The sequence below is a fragment of the Lepidochelys olivacea genome (genome assembly GCF_965140295.1).
Source record: "Lepidochelys olivacea isolate rLepOli2 genome assembly, chromosome: 12".
Lineage (NCBI taxonomy): Eukaryota > Metazoa > Chordata > Testudines > Cheloniidae > Lepidochelys > Lepidochelys olivacea.
In genome coordinates this window covers 6,748,080-6,768,867 of record NC_140422.1, presented here as the reverse complement: position 1 = coordinate 6,768,867, position 20,788 = coordinate 6,748,080, and the positions used below count along the sequence as shown (strand labels likewise).

General features: G+C 48.2%; 2 protein-coding genes across 3 annotated transcripts in view; one reads left to right on the top strand and one right to left on the bottom strand.

Annotated features, from left to right (window-relative positions):
* The window catches only part of CIAPIN1 (cytokine induced apoptosis inhibitor 1), a 20,852-nt gene extending 13,852 nt beyond the window's left edge, over positions 1–7,000 (bottom strand). The window contains exon 1 of the mRNA XM_084644287.1: positions 6,865–7,000. The gene's annotated coding sequence lies outside the window, so the exon portion shown is untranslated. The remainder of the gene's footprint in view (positions 1–6,864) is intronic.
* On the top strand, positions 6,929–20,788 carry COQ9 (coenzyme Q9). Of its 2 annotated transcripts, XM_084644285.1 has the most exons (10): positions 6,937–7,070; positions 8,182–8,289; positions 11,056–11,227; positions 11,833–11,968; positions 12,349–12,491; positions 12,788–12,872; positions 13,806–13,910; positions 17,126–17,281; positions 18,104–18,157; positions 19,960–20,788. In XM_084644285.1, the coding sequence occupies exons 1-10, from the start codon at positions 7,001–7,003 to the stop codon at positions 19,993–19,995; spliced, it is 1,065 nt and encodes a 354-aa protein (XP_084500411.1). In that variant the 5' UTR covers positions 6,937–7,000; the 3' UTR covers positions 19,996–20,788. The 2 variants fall into 2 exon arrangements, with proteins under 2 accessions (XP_084500412.1, XP_084500411.1); XM_084644286.1 differs by lacking the exon at positions 8,182–8,289 and having other exon boundaries at positions 6,929–7,070.

Sequence of the window (20,788 nt, the reverse complement as noted above, 5' to 3'; positions counted from 1 at the left end):
TTCATTGCATTGTTGTCCTCATTCAACTGAGCCTGAGCACGTATGCGAGTAATGCACTTTAACTTTCATCTCATAGGCTTGAGTCACTTGTATGTGTTCAAATTGGAGGCCTGCCCTTTCTTTTTTTCCTGGAAAAATAAGTTGAAACATTTAGATGCAACTAAAATCAGGTGAAAATTAAAGGTCCACTTTTTGTTAATATTTTCATATATGGGTTCTAATCCATCCAACTTTGAAAAAGTCTCTATTACTGAAGCTTGTTAAAATCACTTAGGGAGGTTACTATAAAATTATATCAGAATTCATTATTTCAAGAACTACAGAAGCATGGGACTTATAACTGAGGTGAAAGATTTCTTATTCTAAAGGCATGGTCTACATTTAAAAACAATTATACTGGCATAACTGGCAGTCAGGGGTGTGAATCCCCAGAGTAGATGCCTTGTTGTTCGCAGAGGTGGTGTTCCCACACCGGCACAAAAACTCTGTCGTGTACACTGCGTCTATACTAGGGGGTTATGCTGACATAGGCACTGGAGTACAGTAGAATTAGCCTCCGGCTACATCTGTAAGAGATGTGTGTGATTCCCAAACTCGTGCTAGCTCTCATCTCAAGTAGCGTGCTAAGTAGCGTAGTGCAGCTGCGATAACATGGGCAGTAGCAGCTCACGCTAGCCCCCCAGAGTCTGTACCACCCATGGGATTTGGGCAGGTTTGTACTCAGGGCAGCTAGCACATGTCATTGCGCCTAGCACAGTCACCCCTCCTATTTTTAGCGTGCTAGATCAGATAAGAGCTAACACAAGTATGTTTACATGAGCACGGGATCACACCCCTAGCTGGTAATGTAGACGCAGCCGTATTCTCTGTGGATCAAACCCAGCTCAGGTAAGTAGTGAGCAAAGTCACTGCTAAGTAGTGACTCTTTGGTAACCTTTGTGAAATCAATTAGTAGTCTCAGTTCAATTCCTAGCAGACATGTATATGCAACACCAAAACCACTGCCACAATGGTCACCATTTTAAGCAACCTCAGAAGAGAGGCCAAGGATGGACGGACACTAGACGGTGTTCTCATCCCTTCTCGGGGGCTCTCTAAACTAGGAAGAAGCATATTAGCAGAGGAAAGCAGAGTGTTCTGGACTGCTTTTGCCCACGCTGCAGATAGAGGATTTCACTTTGAATACTATCATTTTGCATCAGTCACAACCTAAACAAAGTTCCATTTTTCACAAACCCTTACACATACACTACAGAATTCCAAATTAAATTTCCTAGAGTACAAAAACGTGGAGTATCAAACCATGGAGCTCCCAGTGGCCTAGAACTAAGCATCACTGCAGTGCTCCAAGCTATTACTGCTGTTGGTGAGCATTTTAAGTACGTTCCCTCATGCAGATCTTGTTAACAAGAACACAGGAAAGGGAGGATTAAACCTCTTGGAGGAGCAGAGCCAGGCAAGTGCTTACAGGGATTAGGAAACAGCCACATGGAGCAGTTTCACAGCTGGGATGCAAAAGCCGGTATTAATGTAATTGGGAATAAAACCATTTTCTTGAGGGATGCTGGAAATTTTACAGTTCACTCAGAAAACCGGGAAGATCTGGTCGGTGGAGAAGTTACTGGCGTTATTCCTTCTCTGAGAGTCTGATGAGCAAATAACATGTATAGGAGTCAAACATGCACATCAACAGGACAGACACTACAGGGAGACTCTGTATTTTGTGGCATTAGCCACAGAAATTCCGTGCCAGAAAACAGGTCTTGGGACACCGCTCTTCCCAAAAAGCTTCTTTATTCACCAAGTCTCTGTTCAGTTTTTACCTCTACTTCAGACAGATGCACAAAACCTTTGATCTTAAGCTACTTTTTCTTACCAACCTAAGACTTACTGTCTGACTACACGTCAGAAGGACTGCTGAGAGAAATCCACTGGGAACAGCACAGCTTTCTTTGAAGCTTTCTTTTTACTATCCACATTACACAATACTAAACTTAAAGTTTTATTACATGAATGCCGGTTATGTCAGCAATTAGCAAGAGGCGAACACACCTCTCGCTCCTGTGCTTCTCTTTCAAACTAAGGAGGCAACATTACGCTCAGGGAAAGAGAGATGATTAATAAAGATTACAGCACCTGAGAAAGTGGGACATGCCCACAATTCACCACACAAAATTGTTTCAAGTTGGTAATAGATCTGGCACTTGGAAACGTTCAAACAAAACACAGAAAAACTCCTTCCCACAACAATAAAATAGCCCCCATCAGCAATTAAGTTGCCCAAGCCACACTTCTTTCTACAAATACAGACAGAGTGGGAGGAGGCCTTTAATAAGGCTTCCAGATATCTGGGGGTGGAGGGGAGAGATGGGAGAAGCATGCTGGCAAATCAAAGGAACATGATTTCTTAGGTGCTTCAGAGCAATTCAGACAGTCAACGGCAGTAGAGGTAGCAAGTCAAAAAATACCCAAGAATCAGATCTCCAATGCCAAGTGCAATAAGGTTTTCAGAAGGGCTGTCGATTAATTGCAGTTAACTCATGCAATTAACTAAAAAAATTGAGTTAATGATTAATTTTTTATCGTGATTAATTGTACTGTTAAACAATATCAATTGAAATTTATTAAATATTTTAAGAATTTTTTCTACATTTTCAAATATGTTGATTTCTATTACAACACAGAATACAAAGTGTACAGTTCCCACTTTACATTATTTTTATTATAAATATTTGCACTGTAAAAATGATAAAAGAAACAGTATTTTTCAATTGACCTCATACAAGTATTGTAGTGTAATCTCTTTATCATGACAGTGTAACTTACAAATGTAGATTTTTTTGTTACATAACCACTCAAAAACAAAACAATGTAAAACTTCAAAGCCTACAAGTCCACTCAGTCCTACTTCTTGTTCAGCCAACCGCTAAGACAAACAAGTTTGTTTACATTTACGGAAGATAATACTGCCCAATTATTACAAGGTCACCTGAAAGTGAGAACAGGCATTCGCATGGCACTTTTGTAGCCAGCACTGCGAAGTATTTACACTTCAGATATGTTAAACATTTGCATGCCCCTTTATGCTTTGGCCACCATTCCAGAGGACATGCTTCCATGTTGATGATGCTCATTAAAAAAAAACAAACATTAATTAAATTTGTGACTGAACTCCTTGGGGGAGAATTCTACGTCTCCTGCTCTGTTTTACCCACATTCTGCCATATACTTCATGTTATAGCAGTCTCGGATGATGACCCAGCACATGTTCATTTTAAGAACACTTTCACAGCAGATTTGACAAAACGCAAAGAAGGTACCAATGTGAGATTTCTAAAAATAGCTATAGCACTTGACTCAAGGTTTAAGAATCTGAAATGTTGTCCAAAATCTGTGGGACAAGGTGTGGAGCATGCTTTCAAAAGTCTTAAAAGAGCAACATTCAGATGCAGAAACTACAGAACCTGAACCACCAAAAAAGAAAATCAACCTTCTGCTAGTGGCATCTGACTCAGATGATGAAAATGAACACGTATCGGTCCGCTCTGCTTTCGATCATTATCGAGCAGAACCCATCATCAGCAAGGACGCATGTCCTCCGGAATGGTGGTTGAAGCCTGAAGGGACATATGCATTTTTATCGCTTCTAGCATGTAAATATCTTGCGATGCCGGCTACCAAGAGTGCCATGCAAACGTCTTTTCTCACTATCAGGTGACATTGTAAACAAGAAGCAGGCAGCATTATCTCCTGCAAATTGTAACCAAACTTGTTTGTCTGAGTGATTGGCTGAAGTAGGACTGAGTGAACAGGTAGGCTCTAAAGCAGGGGTCGGCAACCGATGGCACGCGAGCCGATTTTTAATGGTACGCTGCTGCCTGCCGGGTCCCAGACACCGGCCCCGCTCAGCCCACTGCCGAACCAGGAAGGGACCCCGGCAGGCAGCAGCGTGCCATTAAAAATCCCCGCCAGCCCCCCCGGCCCACTCTTCGCCGCCCCCCCAGGCGGGATGAAGAAGCTTGATCCTGCTGGCTGCTGCAGGGCAGGCAAGCTCCCCCCTCCCCCGCCTCTTCCCCCAGTGTGCTGAGTTCCTGCCCAGGATCAGCTGATGGCCCTTGCACGGGAGGGGGAGAAGTGGAGCCGCAGCAAACCGCTGCTCCAGGGAGGAGGCCGAGAAGAGGTGGGGACAGGGCCTTGGGAAAGGGGGCTGGAATCAGGGCATATCCCCTCCAGCCCCCTGCGGTGAGCTGCTCTGAGCAAGGGGCTGGGAGCACCCCCCACGACTCCAGCCCCCTGCCCTGACCCTTACACCCCCCCTCACACACACCCAGCCCTCTGCCCTGACCCCTGCACTCCCCTCACACCCTAGCCTCCTGCCCTGACCCCTGCACCACCCCACGACCCCAGCCCTGACTCCTGCACCCCTCACACACTCCATGTCCTGACTCTTGCACCCCCCACACATACCCAGCCCCACCCTGAGCACCAAACAGGAGCTCCTGCACCCTCCCACATTCCCACCTGCACCCCTCGCACCAAATGGGAGCTGCCCAGGTAAGCATCCACACCCAAACCTCTTGCCCCAACCCTGACCCCCCTCCCTCATTCTAGCTACTGGCCAGACCTGCACCCCCAACCTGCTCCTTCACCCCCAGCCCTGTGCTCAGTGCACTCCCACCCTCAGCTCAGTGCAGAGAGAGAGGAAGAGAATGGGTTAGAACCAGGGAGAAGGTAGGTACCCACTCTATGTGGGCAGGGCTGGGATCCCAGACCAGCAGTGGGCTGAGCAGGGCTGGCAGCCGGGACCCTGGTTGGCAGGAGCTGGCGGACTGAACCCCAGGCCAGCAGCGGGCTGAATGGCAGCAGACTGAGTCGCTCAGCCCACCGCCAGTCTGGGGTCCCGGCCGCCAGCCCCGCTCAGCCCACCGCCAGTCTGGGGTTCCAGCTGCCAGCCCCTTGCCAGCCGGGGTCCCGGCCGCAGGCCCCGCTCAGCCTGCTGCTGGCCAAGGTGAACGAACCCCAGGCTGGCAGTGGGCTGAGCAGGCCAGTGGCATAAGATCTGCATTTTAATTTAATTTTAAATGAAGCTTCTTATACATTTTGAAAACCTTGCCAATAGTTTAGTTATATAATATATAGACTTATAGAGAGAGACCTTCTAAAAAAAGTTAACATGTATTACTGGCACACGAAACCTTAAATTACAGTGAATAAATGAAGACTCGGCACACCACTTCTGAAAGGTTGCCGAACCCTGCTCTAAAGCTTTACACTGTTTTATTTTTGAATGCAGTTATTTTTTTGTACATAATTCTACATTTGTAAGTTCAACTTTCATGATAAAGAGATTGCACCCTATTTGTAATGGGGGAATTGAAAAATACTATTTCTCTTGCTTTTACAGTGCAAATATTTTTAATAAAAAAATATAAAGTGAGCACTGTACACTTTGTATTCTGTGTTGTAATTGAAATCAATATATTTGAAAATGTAGAAAATGTCCAAAAAAATTTAAATAAATGTATTCTATTATTGTTTAACAGTGTGATTATCACCATTAATTTTTTAATCGCGTGATTAATCACAATTTTTTAAATTGTTTGACAGCCTTAGTTTTTAGCTTTTGTTGTCCTAGGCAGTCATCCAGCCTCTGCCTACATGACCAGGGCATGGCAGCTGTTAATCATGATGTTATACAATGGGGGTAAAGAAGGGGGCACTGGCCTAGGAGCATATTAAGGTGGAGATGCTGCAGTGAGAGCAGGCGTGGTATGCTGGTATCCTACAGACACACACCAGGAGAAGAAACAGATGGGAAGCAGCATCAAACTAATACCAGTGTAATGCCGGTGGCAGAACAATGGAGGAGAAATAAGAATAAAAAGGGTCTTTCCCCAAAGATAATTAAGTTGGAGAGGCCAAGATCACACTGAAGGCCCTGCGCCAGCAAGCAAGATATGACTAAGGAAGATCAGCCTAGCACCAGGCAATGACTTACGCCAGGCTGCTAGCTGAGGGGAGGGGGAAAGCCCTCATGCTAGGCAGTGCCCAGGTGAGAAGGTGCCCTCATGCAAGAGAAGAGGGACAAGGAATCTCGCTCCCCCTGACTCTGGGGGTGGCAGGGTGCCATAGCCATCCATTGCCCCTGAATGAAGGTATTCGCAGCCCAGCAGGGCTCATGGGGGAAGGGCCCCAAAGGCATCACTGGGGCAGGGGACAGAGAGAGGGAACAGGGAGAAGGTGCCCAAAGGAGTCACTGTTGGGAAAGGACAAAGAGAGGGAATGGGGGAGAGGAGGGGACCCCCAAAGGAGTCACTGGGGGAAGGGGAACAGAGAGAGGGAATAGGGGGAGGGGAGGGGACCCCCAAAGGAGTCACTGGGGGAGAAAGGACGGGGGGGAGGGGAACAGAGAGGGAATAGGGGGAGAGGACAGAGGGGTAAGGGGGCCCCCAAAGGAGTCACTGGGGGGAGGGAAAGAGAGAGGGGGCCCCCAAAGGAGTCGCTGGGGGGAGGGGAAGAGAGAGGGGGCCCCCAAAGGAGTCGCTGGTGGGGAGGGGAACGGGGGGGGAAGGGGGCCCCCAAAGGAGTCACTGGTGGGGAGGGGAACAGAGGGGGGGAATAGGGGGAGGGGACCCCCAAAGGAGTCACTGGGGGGGAAAGGACGGGGGGAGGGGAACAGAGGGGGGGAATAGGGGGAGGGGAGGGGACCCCCAAAGGAGTCACTGGGGGGGAAAGGACGGGGGGAGGGGAACAGAGGGGGCCCCCAAAGGACTCACTGGGGGGAGGGATAGGCCCCCCCAAGCTATCTCCGAGCGAAGGGGGAGACCCACAGGGGCTGCCCCGGCTCCGCACCGCCCCTCTCACCTCTCCGCCGCGGCCGCGCCGCCCGCCTACGCCGCCCGGCCCGGCCTTCCCCGCCCCGTCATCGGCCCGCGCCCGCCGCCCCCACGGGGCGCCGCGCTGACGGCTCCGGCCCGGCCCGGCCTTGCCCGCTTCCAAGATGGCGGCGGTGGCGGCGGCTGCGGGGAGCCTGCGGCGCGCGGGCTGGGGGCTGCTGCGCTGCCGGCCGGGTGAGGGGCCAGCGCGGGGCCCGCCCGAGGGCGGGGTGGGGGCGGGGAGGCGAGGGGCACCGAGGGGGCCCGCCTGGCTCCGGGCCTGGTGACCGGGGGGCTGGGGCCGGCTGGGCCGCTGTTCTCAGCTGTGTGTCCCGGCGGGCTGGGCCAGGCGGGCCGGGGGAGAGCGGGGCGGGTGTCGGGTGCCCGCGGGGGGGAGGGCGCTGGAGGGGGCGGGGCGGGCGCCGGGGGAGGGCGCCGGGGGTGGCGCTGGGGAGAGTGGGGTGGGTGCTGGGTGGCTGCAGGGTGGCGCTGGGGAGAGCGTGGTGGGTGCCGGGTGCCAGTGGGGTGGGTGCCGGGTGCCAGCGGGGTGGGTGCTGGGTGGCTGCAGGGTGGCGCTGGGGAGAGCGTGGTGGGTGCTGGGTGCCAGCGGGGTGGCGCTGGGGAGAGTGGGGTGGGTGCTGGGTGGCTGCAGGGTGGCGCTGGGGAGAGCGTGGTGGGTGCTGGGTGGCTGCAGGATGGCGCTGGGGAGAGTGGGGTGGGTGCTGGGTGGCTGCAGGGTGCGCTGGGGAGAGTGGGGTGGGTGCTGGGTGGCTGCAGGGTGCGCTGGGGAGAGTGGGGTGGGTGCTGGGTGGCTGCAGGGTGCGCTGGGGAGAGCGGGGTGGGTGCTGGGTGCCAGCGGGGTGGGTGCTGGGTGGCTGCAGGGTGGCGCTGGGGAGAGCATGGTGGGTGCTGGGTGCCAGTGGGGTGGGTGCCGGGTGCCAGCGGGGTGGCGCTGGGGAGAGTGTGGTGGGTGCTGGGTGGCTGCAGGGTGGCGCTGGGGAGAGTGGGGTGGGTGCTGGGTGCCAGTGGGGTGGGTGCTGGGTGGCTGCAGGGTGCGCTGGGGAGAGCATGGTGGGTGCCGGGTGCCAGCGGGGTGGGTGCTGGGGAGAGCGTGGTGGGTGCCGGGTGGCTGCAGGGTGGCGCTGGGGAGAGTGGGGTGAGGATGCTGGGTGCCAGCGGGGTGGCATTGTGGAGCCCCATTTACAGACACACCTGGCTGGCATTGGTGCCCTGCAGTGTGCTCTGGGGGGTGCTGCCGGCTGCGTAGAAGTTTTCCATTTAACTAGACTCCTATTTATTTACCAAGCACCAAGATGGCCCGTGATGCTGCACAGATTAAAAGCGATGGCTTCTGCCCCTAGGAGCTTGCAAACCAAATCACAGGCTGCCAGTAGAGCTCAGACGCATCAGCTAGGTAGGCGGAAGCTCTGATGCGGTTGTGTTTAAGTGGTTATCTGTGAGTGCTAGTGACACAGTGCTAGAATTTGGGTCCATTTGGTACTGGGCCAGGAGCCGGACATTCACTTGGCTTTGGTATATTCTGGGTATCAGGGCAGAGTAGGGGGTCAAATGGCATTGAGAGGTTATGAGTGTTAAGGAGAAGCAGATGCATAACTGACAAGGCGCTACTCCACATGCTAGAGTTCTCAAACTGGGGGGGTCGAAAGGTTATTAGTCGGGGGTTGTGAGCTGTCAGCCGCCACCCCAGCCCCCGCTTTGCCTCCAGCATTTATAATGGTGTTAAATATATAATAAAGGGTTTTTAATTTATGGGGGGGGGAGTCACACTCAGAGGCTTGCTGTGTAAAAGGGGTCACCAGTATAAAAGTTTGAGAACCTCTGGGCTAGAGTGAATTAGATGTTTAACTGGTATTCCGGTATCCTGAGCCCTGCCTGTAACCGAACCACTAAGAGGAGCACAGCAAGATTAGCACTGTGTCTGTGGAGTGGCATAGAGGCCTCACTGCAGTGTCTCATGCTGACACCAGAAGTCTTACGCGCCGTGTACCCTTCGTGTTGGCTTTAGTGTTAGGGTGCAAGATCCTCTCAGCTTTACTCGAACCGTAGTATGCACGGCTGGCGGTGTCATTGGGACACAGGACACAGTAAGGGTGAAGAACACCAGCAGGTCACATGCTGTAAGGAAGAGAAATTGGTGTCTCTAATACAATGAAGCCAGACCTATTGCAAGTTTTGGGTTAACTGGAGTCGAGTGGCTCAGACAGTGGTGATGAAGTGGTATGAACAATAAGGAAGCCCTGTTTGACTGCAGTTTATGTACAACTGTTTGCCAGTTCTAGACATAACAAGTCGTACAGCGTGAGACTGGGAGGTGTGGGGGGTGCAAATGATGGTTGATAAGAGCCTGTTATGGAAGAGGAAGTGCTGGGTGAAGGATATTGAAAGGAGTATTCTGCTATTAAAACTTCTTGGCTCTTGGGACATAAAGAAAATCTCCTTTAGAGTTATCAGATCATCCCATTAATCTCTTTCTGCCCCTCCCCCCAAAAAAGGGAATGGGTAAAATTGTCCCAGATTGTGTATTTTCACTTAAGGGAGAGCTTAGAGGGTGTCTGAACTATGCAGCCAGTGGCTTGTCTATGCACATGCTTTACGGCAACTTGGGTTTAAATCTACCCCACGCTAGCCTGCTGCGTACCAAGTGTCCATGCAGACCCTGCTGACACACACTAACAGCTCCTTATTGTCCTTTGATTCATTCCCATTTCAAAATGAGGAAGATAAGAGCACACTAGGGGAACAGAGGGGGGCCCAAAGGACTCACTGGCGGGGAGGGGAACAGAGGGGTCCCCCAAAGGACTCACTGGGGGGAGGGGAACAGAGGGGCCCCCCAAAGGACTCACTGGCGGGGAGGGGAACAGAGGGGCCCCCCAAAGGACTCACTGGGGGGAGGGGAACAGAGGGGGCCCCCAAGGGACGCACTGGCGGGGAGGGGAACAGAGGGGGCCCCCAAAGGACTCACTGGCGGGGGAGGGGAACGGAGGGGGCCCCCAAAGGACTCACTGGCGGGGAGGGGAACGGAGGGGGCCCCCAAAGGACTCACTGGCGGGGGAGGGGAACGGAGGGGGCCTGTCATGTCAGCAGGATCCACAGGGACAGCTAGTGCGCAGCTGGCGACTGTGTGGTAGATTTACACCCCAGCTTGCTGCAAACTAATGATTTGTGTAGACAAGCCTTATGGAATTGGTTCTTTCTAAGCCAAAGACGGGCAACTGTGTTAATGTACTAATCTGTAAACCCCATTCTGGTCAAGACAAAATTTAATTAGTGTCCAGTGGAAAAGCCTTAAATAAAAGCCTGCACTTAAATATCTTGGTAGTGAGGCTGAAAATGAAAACTAGTCTCCTTAATAACTTTCCTTGGCCAGTTCCTCCCCAGGCATATACATAATAAGCCATCCACATTCTTTCCAAAGTGCAATTTGGGGCATGACTATGATCAGACCCAGAAAGGAATTTAGCAAAGTAGCCGGCCAACTCATTCATATCATCTGTCACTGGGTGACATTTACTGGGGGGGAAGCCAGTTTTTATTTACAATCTCAAGTCAGATGAGCTGCTTAGTCAATGAACCCAGATTTTTTAAAGTGCAGATCAGCAGCATGCCCCTTTGGGAAGGACACAGAATATACATATACACGCATTAAATTTTTAAAAAATAACTCTGTTTGGCTAAAGAAAAACAATTATTATGTGATAGCCAAATTACAGTAGCATTTTGTCTTTGAACAGGTCACTTTAAAATTAAATGCCCTAGTCTAAGTGTAGCATTGTTAGGATTTGGTTAGTCTGTCTGTCATAAGCACTACCCAGTCGAGCTCTTTATTGTAAGTTCACTGGCTCTTTACTTTCTTTTCCTTACTGGTTTCAGCATGGAAAGAAAGAGGAGGCAAGTCATGCTGTGGTGGCCTCCAGTCAGTGTTTGTTTGGCTTCCAGTGCAAGGTTGTGAAATCCTCTGCTGTTTGGAAGAAGATCACAAACTGCAGGATTTTTTTCCTACAACAGAACATCTTCCCTTTATTTCAAGCGCACAAATATGGACACTTTTTCTGGAGGAAAAAACTAGTTGCTCCAATCTCTGTTTCTGTTCTCATTCACCCCTGGTTCCTCCTCACTCTCCTTTAACGGAGACCAATGACTCTTGTGGTTTCCATTTCAGTGGTCACATGCCCATTGTACCCAGCCCAGCATGCCTTCCATGCCTCAGCTCTGCTGAGGAGAGTCTCAGATGAACAGAAACAGGAGCCGCCACCATCTTCCTCCCAGCAACATTTTGAATCACACCCACCAGGTGACCAGCCTGACCAGGAGCCCCAGCGCTCACACCACAGGTAACCTACATAGCCAGTACCAGTACCTGCTGATAAAGGGATTAGAGAAATGGAGAACCCATTCAAAAATCATGAATTCCAGGTTTAATCCAGAACTTGATACTTCTGAGTTTGGCGTTCTGTTTTGCTCTGACAAAATGCAAGTTCTCTTGGCCATCAGAGAGGCAGAATAGGAACTGCTTCCAAGCAGGAATTTCTCTTGTTTGCATAGCACATGCATCAGTTTTAGATTTTTGTAAACTTGGCAGTTATGGTTGCCTTATATGCTAAATACAAGGCCTGTGACAAAACAATTTACAGTTACGCAAGCAATATTCAAAACTGGGCAGTCACCAGGTACCCATCTAGGTCCAGCCCTCCTTTTCTCCTCTTGCCCCTACATGAACTGTGGTTAATTTAAGGATCATTTTCCCCAGAGACAGGAAGGATTTTAGAGAGACGGGGGGATTTGTATTAAAAGAGCAGAACCATAAAGCAAAGGACAACCCAGTGTGTATCTGACTCAAGAGATTACCTGCCAGTGGTGAAACAAGAATAGGATGATGTGTCCTGGTTTGTGATATGTGAGGGTAGAATTCCCTCACTATAATGACACCTTCTTGTAGTTACACTGATCAGGGTGGTGCGGAATCTGAGGACTATGAGAGTGAAGAGCAGCTGCAGCACCGAATCCTGACAGCGTCGCTGGAGTTTGTGCCTACTCACGGGTGGACAGCAGATGCCATTGCAGAGGGAGCCAAGGTATGTGGCAGGAGAGACCGAGAGCATGTAAGAAATTAGAGAGAGATGCAGTTCAAAGAGACCCAGAGCCAAACTCTTCCCTTACACTTGAGCAACCTTATGGAAATCCATAGGGTTGGTCCTGTCTATAAAGCAGGGCAGAACTGACCCACTTTATACACTCACTAGAAGGTAATGTCAACGTTAGATGCAGTGTGGAGCAACAGGGGCACAGAAGGGTCTAGGAAGAGGTTGGTACAGGAAGAGCTTTATAAAGTAACTTCATTCTGTTTTGAATTCATGTGATGTCTTGTACCAAATCAAGTATCAAACAGCATTCCCTACGTGGTGGCTGTTCAGCAATTAGTGACCGACTGAGTCTTTCTCCTTCCGTCCCACAGTCTCTGGGCCTCTCTGTTGCTGCAGCAGGGATGTTTCACAATGACGGCAGTGAGCTGATACTACACTTTGTGTCCCAGTGCAACTCTGAGCTCTCTAATTCGTTGGAGGAACAGCAAAAACTGGTGCAGCTGGGCCAGGCAGAGTGAGTATCATGTGTCGTAGTTACTAACTATATGCGGAAACATGTGTCTTCCTAGGTGCACAGGCACCAGGGGATAGGACAAAAGTACTGTCGAGTGACATAGGTGCTTCAGAGGAAAAATTATTCATGTACAAATGAATCCAGCCATACAGACATGTGCTTGTATAGATGAGCCAGAGTTAGGAGACGGGAAGGATGCACCTCATCTGCTAAGTTTGGATGGAGGTTAAAATTTTAAAAATGAAAATTCAAAGTTGAATCTTTAGCAGATAGGTGTATGGTTTTTCTTCTTCCAGGAAGAAGAAGACAGACCAGTTCCTGAGAGATGCTGTGGAAGCCAGACTGAGGATGCTTATCCCATACATTGAGAAATGGCCCCAGGTACAAAATGGACCTGCAGATTCTCTTTTTAAATATGTCCCTGAAGCCTCTGGATTCCCTAGCATATGTGAAACCCACACTAAATAGTTCCTTCAGGACCTAGGGGGATGTCCTTGGAGGGTAACAGCTGGGAGCAGAGATTGATGGTGTCTTTTCTTGCAATCCCAAAATGGCAAACATCTCATGATGCACCCCTTCCGTTCTGGAGCTCCAAGGGGAGTTCAGTCTCTGTGCTGGATTGCTCCTGCACTCAAATTGCAAGATAGGTTCCCTGTAGCACTCGTCCTGGGGTCTGTTGCATTCTGCTCATCTGATGCTTGGAAATGGTGAAGTGAAGTGGTGCTTATTTCACTATATTGCATCTCCAACGTGCTAACGATAAACCTTCAAAAACACAAACTAAGGTAGATTGATGAGATGGTTGGAACTTGATGCTGCTTTGCTGAACATCCAAGCTTAATTCTTGGATTTAGCCTCTTCCCTCCTTGGGCTAGAAAACTAGGAGGTGTTTTAAGGTGAGGTGCTCACTTCCAGTGGGGGTGAGCATAGCTTCAGTAGCTACCAGCTGATCTAGAAGCATCACTGCTGGATTGGATAGCTTCATCCAGTTTTTCCCAACAGCGAGAAGGCAGATAATAGTGTTAATATATTAGTTGTGTTGTGAAGGAAGATGGAGGCCTCCCACAGGAGGGTGGAAGTGTCTTTCTTGCAAGAAAGAGAGCACCAATAGGATTCATAATGGCCCTGTTACTCAAGGAGAGTGACATAAAAGAGACCATTGCTAGCTGAATGGGACTGGGAATGCCTCTTGCTCGAGGTGGAGACAGAACCATAGCAACATGGGGAAAAAAATCAATGCATGCAAAAGATTGTGTGTTGGTTTGTTTTAATGCTATGTGCTTCTCTCCATTTGTTTGTCTCCTTCCTTCTCAGGCTGTAAGCATTCTGCTGCTTCCACACAACATCCCTTCCAGCCTAAACCTCCTCACTAGCATGGTGGACGATATGTGGCACTATGCAGGAGATCAATCCACCGATGTAAGTCCTGGCGCCTCGCGAACAGACTAGTCATACCTTTTAGCATTGCATAGCAACATGAAGGATTGAAGTGTGCATTGCAATCATGTCTGTTTCAGAGCAAAGCCTTTATCCTTGTTGTAGAATTGAGTAAGGACAAAATATTCAGAACGCTTAAGTTCCCATTTTCAACAGTGACTTAGGAGCCTAAGTTCTGCTGAAAGTTTGTGGGACTTAGGCACCTAGTGGGATTTTTCAAAAGCCTACCTGCATCTCAAGGTTCATAGAATCATAGAATAGAATATCAGGGTTGGAAGGGACCTCAGGAGGTCATCTAGTCCAACCCCCTGCTCAAAGCAGGACCAATCTCCCATTTTTGTCCCAGATCCCTAAATGGCCCCCTCAAGGATTGAACTCACAACCCTGGGTTTAGCAGGCCAATGCTCAAAACACTGAGCTATCCCTCCCCAGGTTCCTAAATACCTTTACAATCTGGCTCTTCAGCCCATTGACTTTCAGTGAAACTTAGGCTTTTAAGTCACTGTTGAAAATGGAACATCATCTACTCCTGGAGGCATTCTGCACCAAAACTTAAAAATTGTGCACACAATATTTAAAAGTTCTGCAAAATTCTGCAAATTTTATTTGTCAAAACAACACTACATAATCACACCAATTTCAAGTTATTTTGGTAACTTATTTCAAAATACCTGCCAGCAAGTATGTCTGTAATAATACAGACACACACACACATTCCCCCAGGAGTAGAGTTAAAGAAACCCCTATGACAACCCAGTTCCTGTTTCTCTACCCCCTTCCCCTCCAGAGCCCAGCTGGGGGGCCGGACACACACAAGCCCTCCCCCACTCTCCCTGTGGAGCTCCTCCCCTAGCCAATACACCCTCCCCTTTTCCCTTGCAGTGTCTTCTATGTGTGAGCTGGGCTCTGCTGGGTCCAGTGGCCCCTAGTGGCGGCCAGAAGCACTGCAGCCCATTTCTGTGGGGAAAAGGAAATTCTGTGTGCACAACATTAATTTCTGCAAAATTCTGCATTGCGCAGTGGCGCAGAATTCTCCCAGGAGTAATCGTCTCTTATGTAACTTATGTGCTTTTGAAAATTGTACCCTGTGTCTTTATAACTGGTTGTAATTAGGCATAGACTAAAAGGTGACGCTCTCTTAGACTTTGTTATAACAATGTTCTTTTTTTTTTTTTAGACCCAAACACAATTTGAGATTTTATATGAGTGTAACTCAGGGACAGAAAAGTTGATCCAAATGTTCACCATTAAAAGAAATGTTTCTGTTCAGGCTACTGTCTCCACCATTGATGATAGCATGTGCAGATTCTCCTCAAAACCCTTCAAAGCAGCTAAACATAAAATACCAGTAGCTTATTAAAGCCTTCATCTTTTTGGCAGGAAATAAAAGCAAAGTAAATTATAGCTTTAATTAAAGCAATTAATAAATTATTTTAATTCATGTAGACATCAGTGGGGAAAGCTAAATGAGCCATCTTAACAAACTACTTTAATAAACTTCAGTTATGTATAAAATAGCTACTGCAATGGAAAATAAATAAGATGACAGAAAAATTAAAGAAATAAACCAGAAAGCAGCTGAAAGGAGTTGATCACACCCGGAAATCTAAGTGCCTTATGGAGTCTGACGTCATTGATGATATTTCAGAGGCTGGGCCTAAACTGAGCTGTTTCTGAAAGTCTCCCCGGCACCTTTGAAATGGAAGAACCTCTCTTTCACATTCTTTATCTATTCATCACTACTTCTGAGGGAGTCACCAAGTTGTCTGTGGGGACCTGGGAAGCTGATCCCATTCCCTGTTTCCCTAGGAAGGCGTTAGCTCAGTCACTTGCAGTAAGGCCATCTTGAACATGGAGCTCTCCGTCACCTACCTTTGCACAGGGGACTCCTGTGTTGCATGCTTTGACGCAGCAGAGGAACAAGGGCAAAGAATGGGATGCGTCTGAGACAAACTGGTTTGCAAGTGGCTATGTGGAGAGTAAAGGTTTGCAAGTTTCTGGTGTAGCTGATAGAAGGACATTCTATCCAACCAATATTTTGCCAATTTCTAACCATGTTTTTGCAACTCAAGTCCGCTGTTTTCTCTTGTGCTTTTAAGTGTGAATGGAGCAACCATCACTGCTCCTATCTCTGCTGCAACTTGGGGTTTTTAATCACGAAAGCAAACAAAGTTGAAAAGTAAGAGTCCCTTTACAATTTTTTTTTGCTTGGCAAAAATTATTCAAGTGGGGTTGGACAAACTGGAGAGTTTCAGGTATAGCCTGTTGTAATGCATCTTACGGCATTGCTAGCGCAATGTAATGATTCAGCGTGTGGTATCAGTACTCTTTATACATGTCTGAATCCCTAGCAGCTCACAGCTGGGGATTGGTTCTGAATATAGGATTTGTTATGCTGCATCAGGCTATTAACTTCACATTGGCTGATACAAATGCCTTACGGAAAGGTGAAGTCTTCCACAATGCATCTTGCTGACTGGGCAGCGCAGAATAGGGTGAGGCTGGATTCCTTCCTAACCCCTGCAGCAACCTATTTGCACTCTGAAGCGGGTAGTGGTGGTGTAACTTTTGGTCAGCAATTTTCTACACGCTGCTTTTTCTCCCTCTCTCTTGCTCAGAACCAGGTGGTCACTGTAATTGTGATATCAGTTTGGTGCCAGGAGAGCAGCTGCAGTGTCAGAGGGTGGTGGCCTACTGCATAAGCACAATTTGTGCATTCATAATAGTTTAAGGCCCAGAGCCACAAAGGTATTTAGGGTTCTAACTTCCATTGATTTCAATCTGTCTTGTCTGCTAAGCTGTCCCTTCACCCTGGATCAATCACTGCTCAGCTGATAACTTGGGAGAGATTACCTCTATTCTATCTCTCCCCTTCCCAGGTCAGCTTATGAGATCTGCATTTTACTGGACAGTGCTTAACTTTGTGTCTCATGATTAAAGCTATGATTATGTCACGGAGATCACGGAATCCGTGACTTCCAGAGACCTCCATGACATTTTCTGCCCTGGGGCTGGAACTCCCAGCCAGCCCCCTTGCAGCTCCCAGCCCCCGCCCTGGTGGGGGGACCCCTCCAAAAGTCAGGGACAGGTCACAAGCTTCTGTGAATTTTTGTTTATTGCCTGTGACCTGTCCATGACTTTTACTAAAAATATCTCTGACAAAACCTTAGCCTTACTCATGATTCATGTCCTTGCAGATTAATTGGTACACTCGTCGGACAGTGCTAGCTGGCATCTACAACACCACTGAGGTGGTGATGATGCAGGACTCGTCTCCTGACTTTGAAGAGACTTGGCGCTTCCTGGAAAACAGAATAGCTGATGCCATGAAGATGGGTCATACAGCTAAACAGGTAACACTATATAGTTTAGGGAACATAGGGCCTGTCGATACTGCATTTATGGGTTTGTTGCAGCTTGAGCAGACATACCCAAGCTATCTGTACTCTAGCTAGCTTGGGTAGTGGACCGTGAAGCTGCAGCAGCATGGGTTTAAGTGCACACTAGCTGCCTGAGTAAATACCCAGGGTTCCACACAGGCTTGTATAGCCCATGCTGCCTCGGCCTCTCAAGCTGTAATCACACCCCATGATTTCAGTGCAGACATACACATAGCCTTACGTAGGTGATGTGTGTGCAGCTGGACATGGTTCAGTGCTAATGCACAACAAGCACCTAGGCACAAACCAGCCAGTACACACACACACAGCAAATATACTGACGGGCGAGCCCTGTGCACTGTTAGTACAATAAAACAATAAATGTGTATAAATCACATAGACAGTGAATTACATGTGTATGCCTCTCCATGTAAATCCAGCAAAACAGTTACATTTAGTCACTTTGATGCTAGACTGGCCCACTTAGATAACGTTACTGGGAGAATTCCAGGCGAGTCCCTCCTCTGCTTTTGAACCATTCCTGTGTTATGGTTTTAGTATATTAGTCCGTGTGTGTCACCACTTGGCCTATGTACTGGTTGTGCATGTCGGCTCCCTTGTGCTCCACTCTGAACCTGTGCTTGGATGTCACTTTTCTGCATCACTGGGTGCATACAAACACCTCCATCACGGCAACACATGCTTGCAAAGAGCTACGTGTGTGTAAACCTCTCCTATGAGCCTATACAAGTTTAAAATCAGCAGAAAGCAACAGTGTGTTCTTGTATTGCCTAGGTACAGTCAACAGGAGAAGCACTCGTCCAGGGCCTAATGGGAGCCGCAGTCACTGTAAGTAGTGTTGAAAGCAGAGCACCTAAAGAGGGTTGTTTCTATTCCTCATCCAGACTTGTTACTAGTTTCTTCTTCATCCCAAGTTTAGAACCCAGCTGAGAGAGTGTCTCTTGAGGTATTTCTATCAAGGAGATAGTAGCTTCTTTACTGGTGGAGCTTCAAGTCACGAGCATCTTGAAATGTTTTTTCTGGGGAAGAAGTATTTAAATGGTCTGCTCATTTCCCTATGAAAGAACTCACAATACAGTGCCAAAATACAGGTTGGATGTTTGAGGATTAGGGGCCAGGAAGTAGGAGAGGAAGAGGTGTCAGAATAAAGAATTTATCAGTCGTTTTCCCTTGTAATGTCTTTCCTGGTCAGTGACCAAATTAGGGACTTTTAGGAAAACCCAGGTGCTGCCTGTAATAGTATTTGGTTAAACAGTAGGGGGTGCATTTCCCTCTGAGTCAGTCCTGAACCCCTGCTCCAGTTTTATGGTAGGAGATACTGTGCTGCTGAAGAGGTCTGTGCTCAGCTGAGATGTAAAACCAAGTTCCTGACCACTTGTGATGACTAAATAGCCGATGGTGCACTTATTATGAGAATCAAGGTGCTTGTGCCAGGGTCCTGACCAAACTGCTAGTCGGGGGTTTATGTTCTGGATTAAATGACTTCCACAATTTCATTTGGATACAGTATCCTCTTCTTTCACTAAAAAGAAGCTGTGTTCCACCACAGAGGTGGTAGCCGGTCTGTGACATATGAAGTGTTTCCCCTGTGCCTGTTTATAACTGATAAACTGCTTTGATTTCCTTTGGGATGAAAGGGTGCTAAATAAATAGATAGTATACCGTTATTTTAGCAAGCAAATCCTGTCAGCACTGTGTTTCTGTACTGAATTTCTCTACAACACAGATTACACATGCAACAAAACTACCTTCCCACTAATAGAAATAAGCTTTTCTTCATGTTTAAGACTGGAGCATTACTTGGGAACAATTTTTACTGTTGTTGCAGTTAAGGATTAATCCCACCCTCCTAGACTGGTCACCTGTCGCCTCAGACCGTTAGGGTTTTTCCTGCCATTTGTTGAAAGGACTCTAGGATCCTCAGCCACAAGAAATCTGCATGTATATGAGAGTTACTGCTGCCACACTGCGAATCTCATCACTGTAGATTAACCCTGCTGGCACCAGCTGTCAAGGCACATCCCATTGTTGAAGATTTAGTGTATCGGGGCATCATTTTACCGTCCGTTACATTACTCACAAAGAGGGAGAGATTAAAGGAGGTTAAAGGGGTCATTTAAAAGGAAAAGGACAAGTTCAGTAGTTCAAAAGCAGCACATGTCAACGATGGGAGGAGTCCAAGTCCAGGTGCTGCGATTGTTCATCCCAAGGCTGGAGTTGCTAACACAGGGGCAGTAAGACCCTGGAGAGTTAGGAAAAGGGGTTTGTATTGCTTTCCAAGGACACCTCTAGCCAATTCAGGAAGTGATGTTGATTGTGCTGTAGAGGGAGCCACATGCAGCCCTCATTGGCTGGAGAGAAGGCTGACACCAGGGCAAGAGAGGAGACGATGGATGTAATTCCAGAGAACAGTTAGGTTAGATTGCTCTGGTGGTGAGCATGCAATATCTGGGAGTTTTTTCTGTAATCCCGGTCTGCCTGATATCTGCCTAGTCCCTTCCCGCAGAGACAGATTCCCAAACACTTGGAAGGAACAGCTACATGTAGCCACACTGAACATTCATGTACCACGGGTGTTAATTACTTTCATCTTCGTGTCATTTCTGTTCCATTCACGTGGTGTGCAACAGATAAAGAATCTGGCGGGACTGAACCAGCGGCGGTGAAGAGGAAGAGACGGAACTGAAAGTCTGTGCCATGCCCTTTGCCTGTAAGAAGATTGAAGGCAGAATCCCAGTGCGCACAAGAACATGGAGCCATCACAACAATGAACATCCCGAGCACTATTAAAATTTTCCCCACCGCAGAAGCCTGTCTAGCAGAATGGCACAAGCATCTGTATTTACTGGGATTTGTAAATAACTTAAGACCAGGCTTCCTGTTTGTGTTCCCTATTTTGATTAGACTTTCCTAGTAGCCCTGGTGTAGTAAAAACACGGATTAGTGCATTATTAGACAATTGTGACGAAAGGTTGATTGAACTGAATTAGGCCAGACCCTAGTGACATCTTTCACTTGCACTGCCCCAGTCCTCCATAACACATAGACCATGTGTGCCTTGAACCCCGCGTGGACATCATGTTTTCACGTCACTGCTGGAAATGACACTTTCAGGAAGAGACCTCACAGCAGGGGCCAGTTGGCATTATTAGATGGTGCTCTTTGGAAGGCTGTGGCTGGGATAGCCTTTCACGGTTTTTACCTGTGCGAATGCATTCCTGGATTTCTTTCTTAGGGGAGTAATGCAATCAAACATGGTAATAAGGGGTTTGGAGGTTGGGCATACCGACAGCCCCCCAACCAGCCATTTGCGGATACCCGCTAGTGCCTGTAGCCGTAAAGCCTGTTTCTGAATGTGTGATCCACCCTGCTGCTGGGCTCCGGCCATGGCAGCCGGCTGACTCGCTTGTAAATTAGTTAGAAACGAGTCTGTAAAGAATTAAAAAAGTCCTCTTTAAA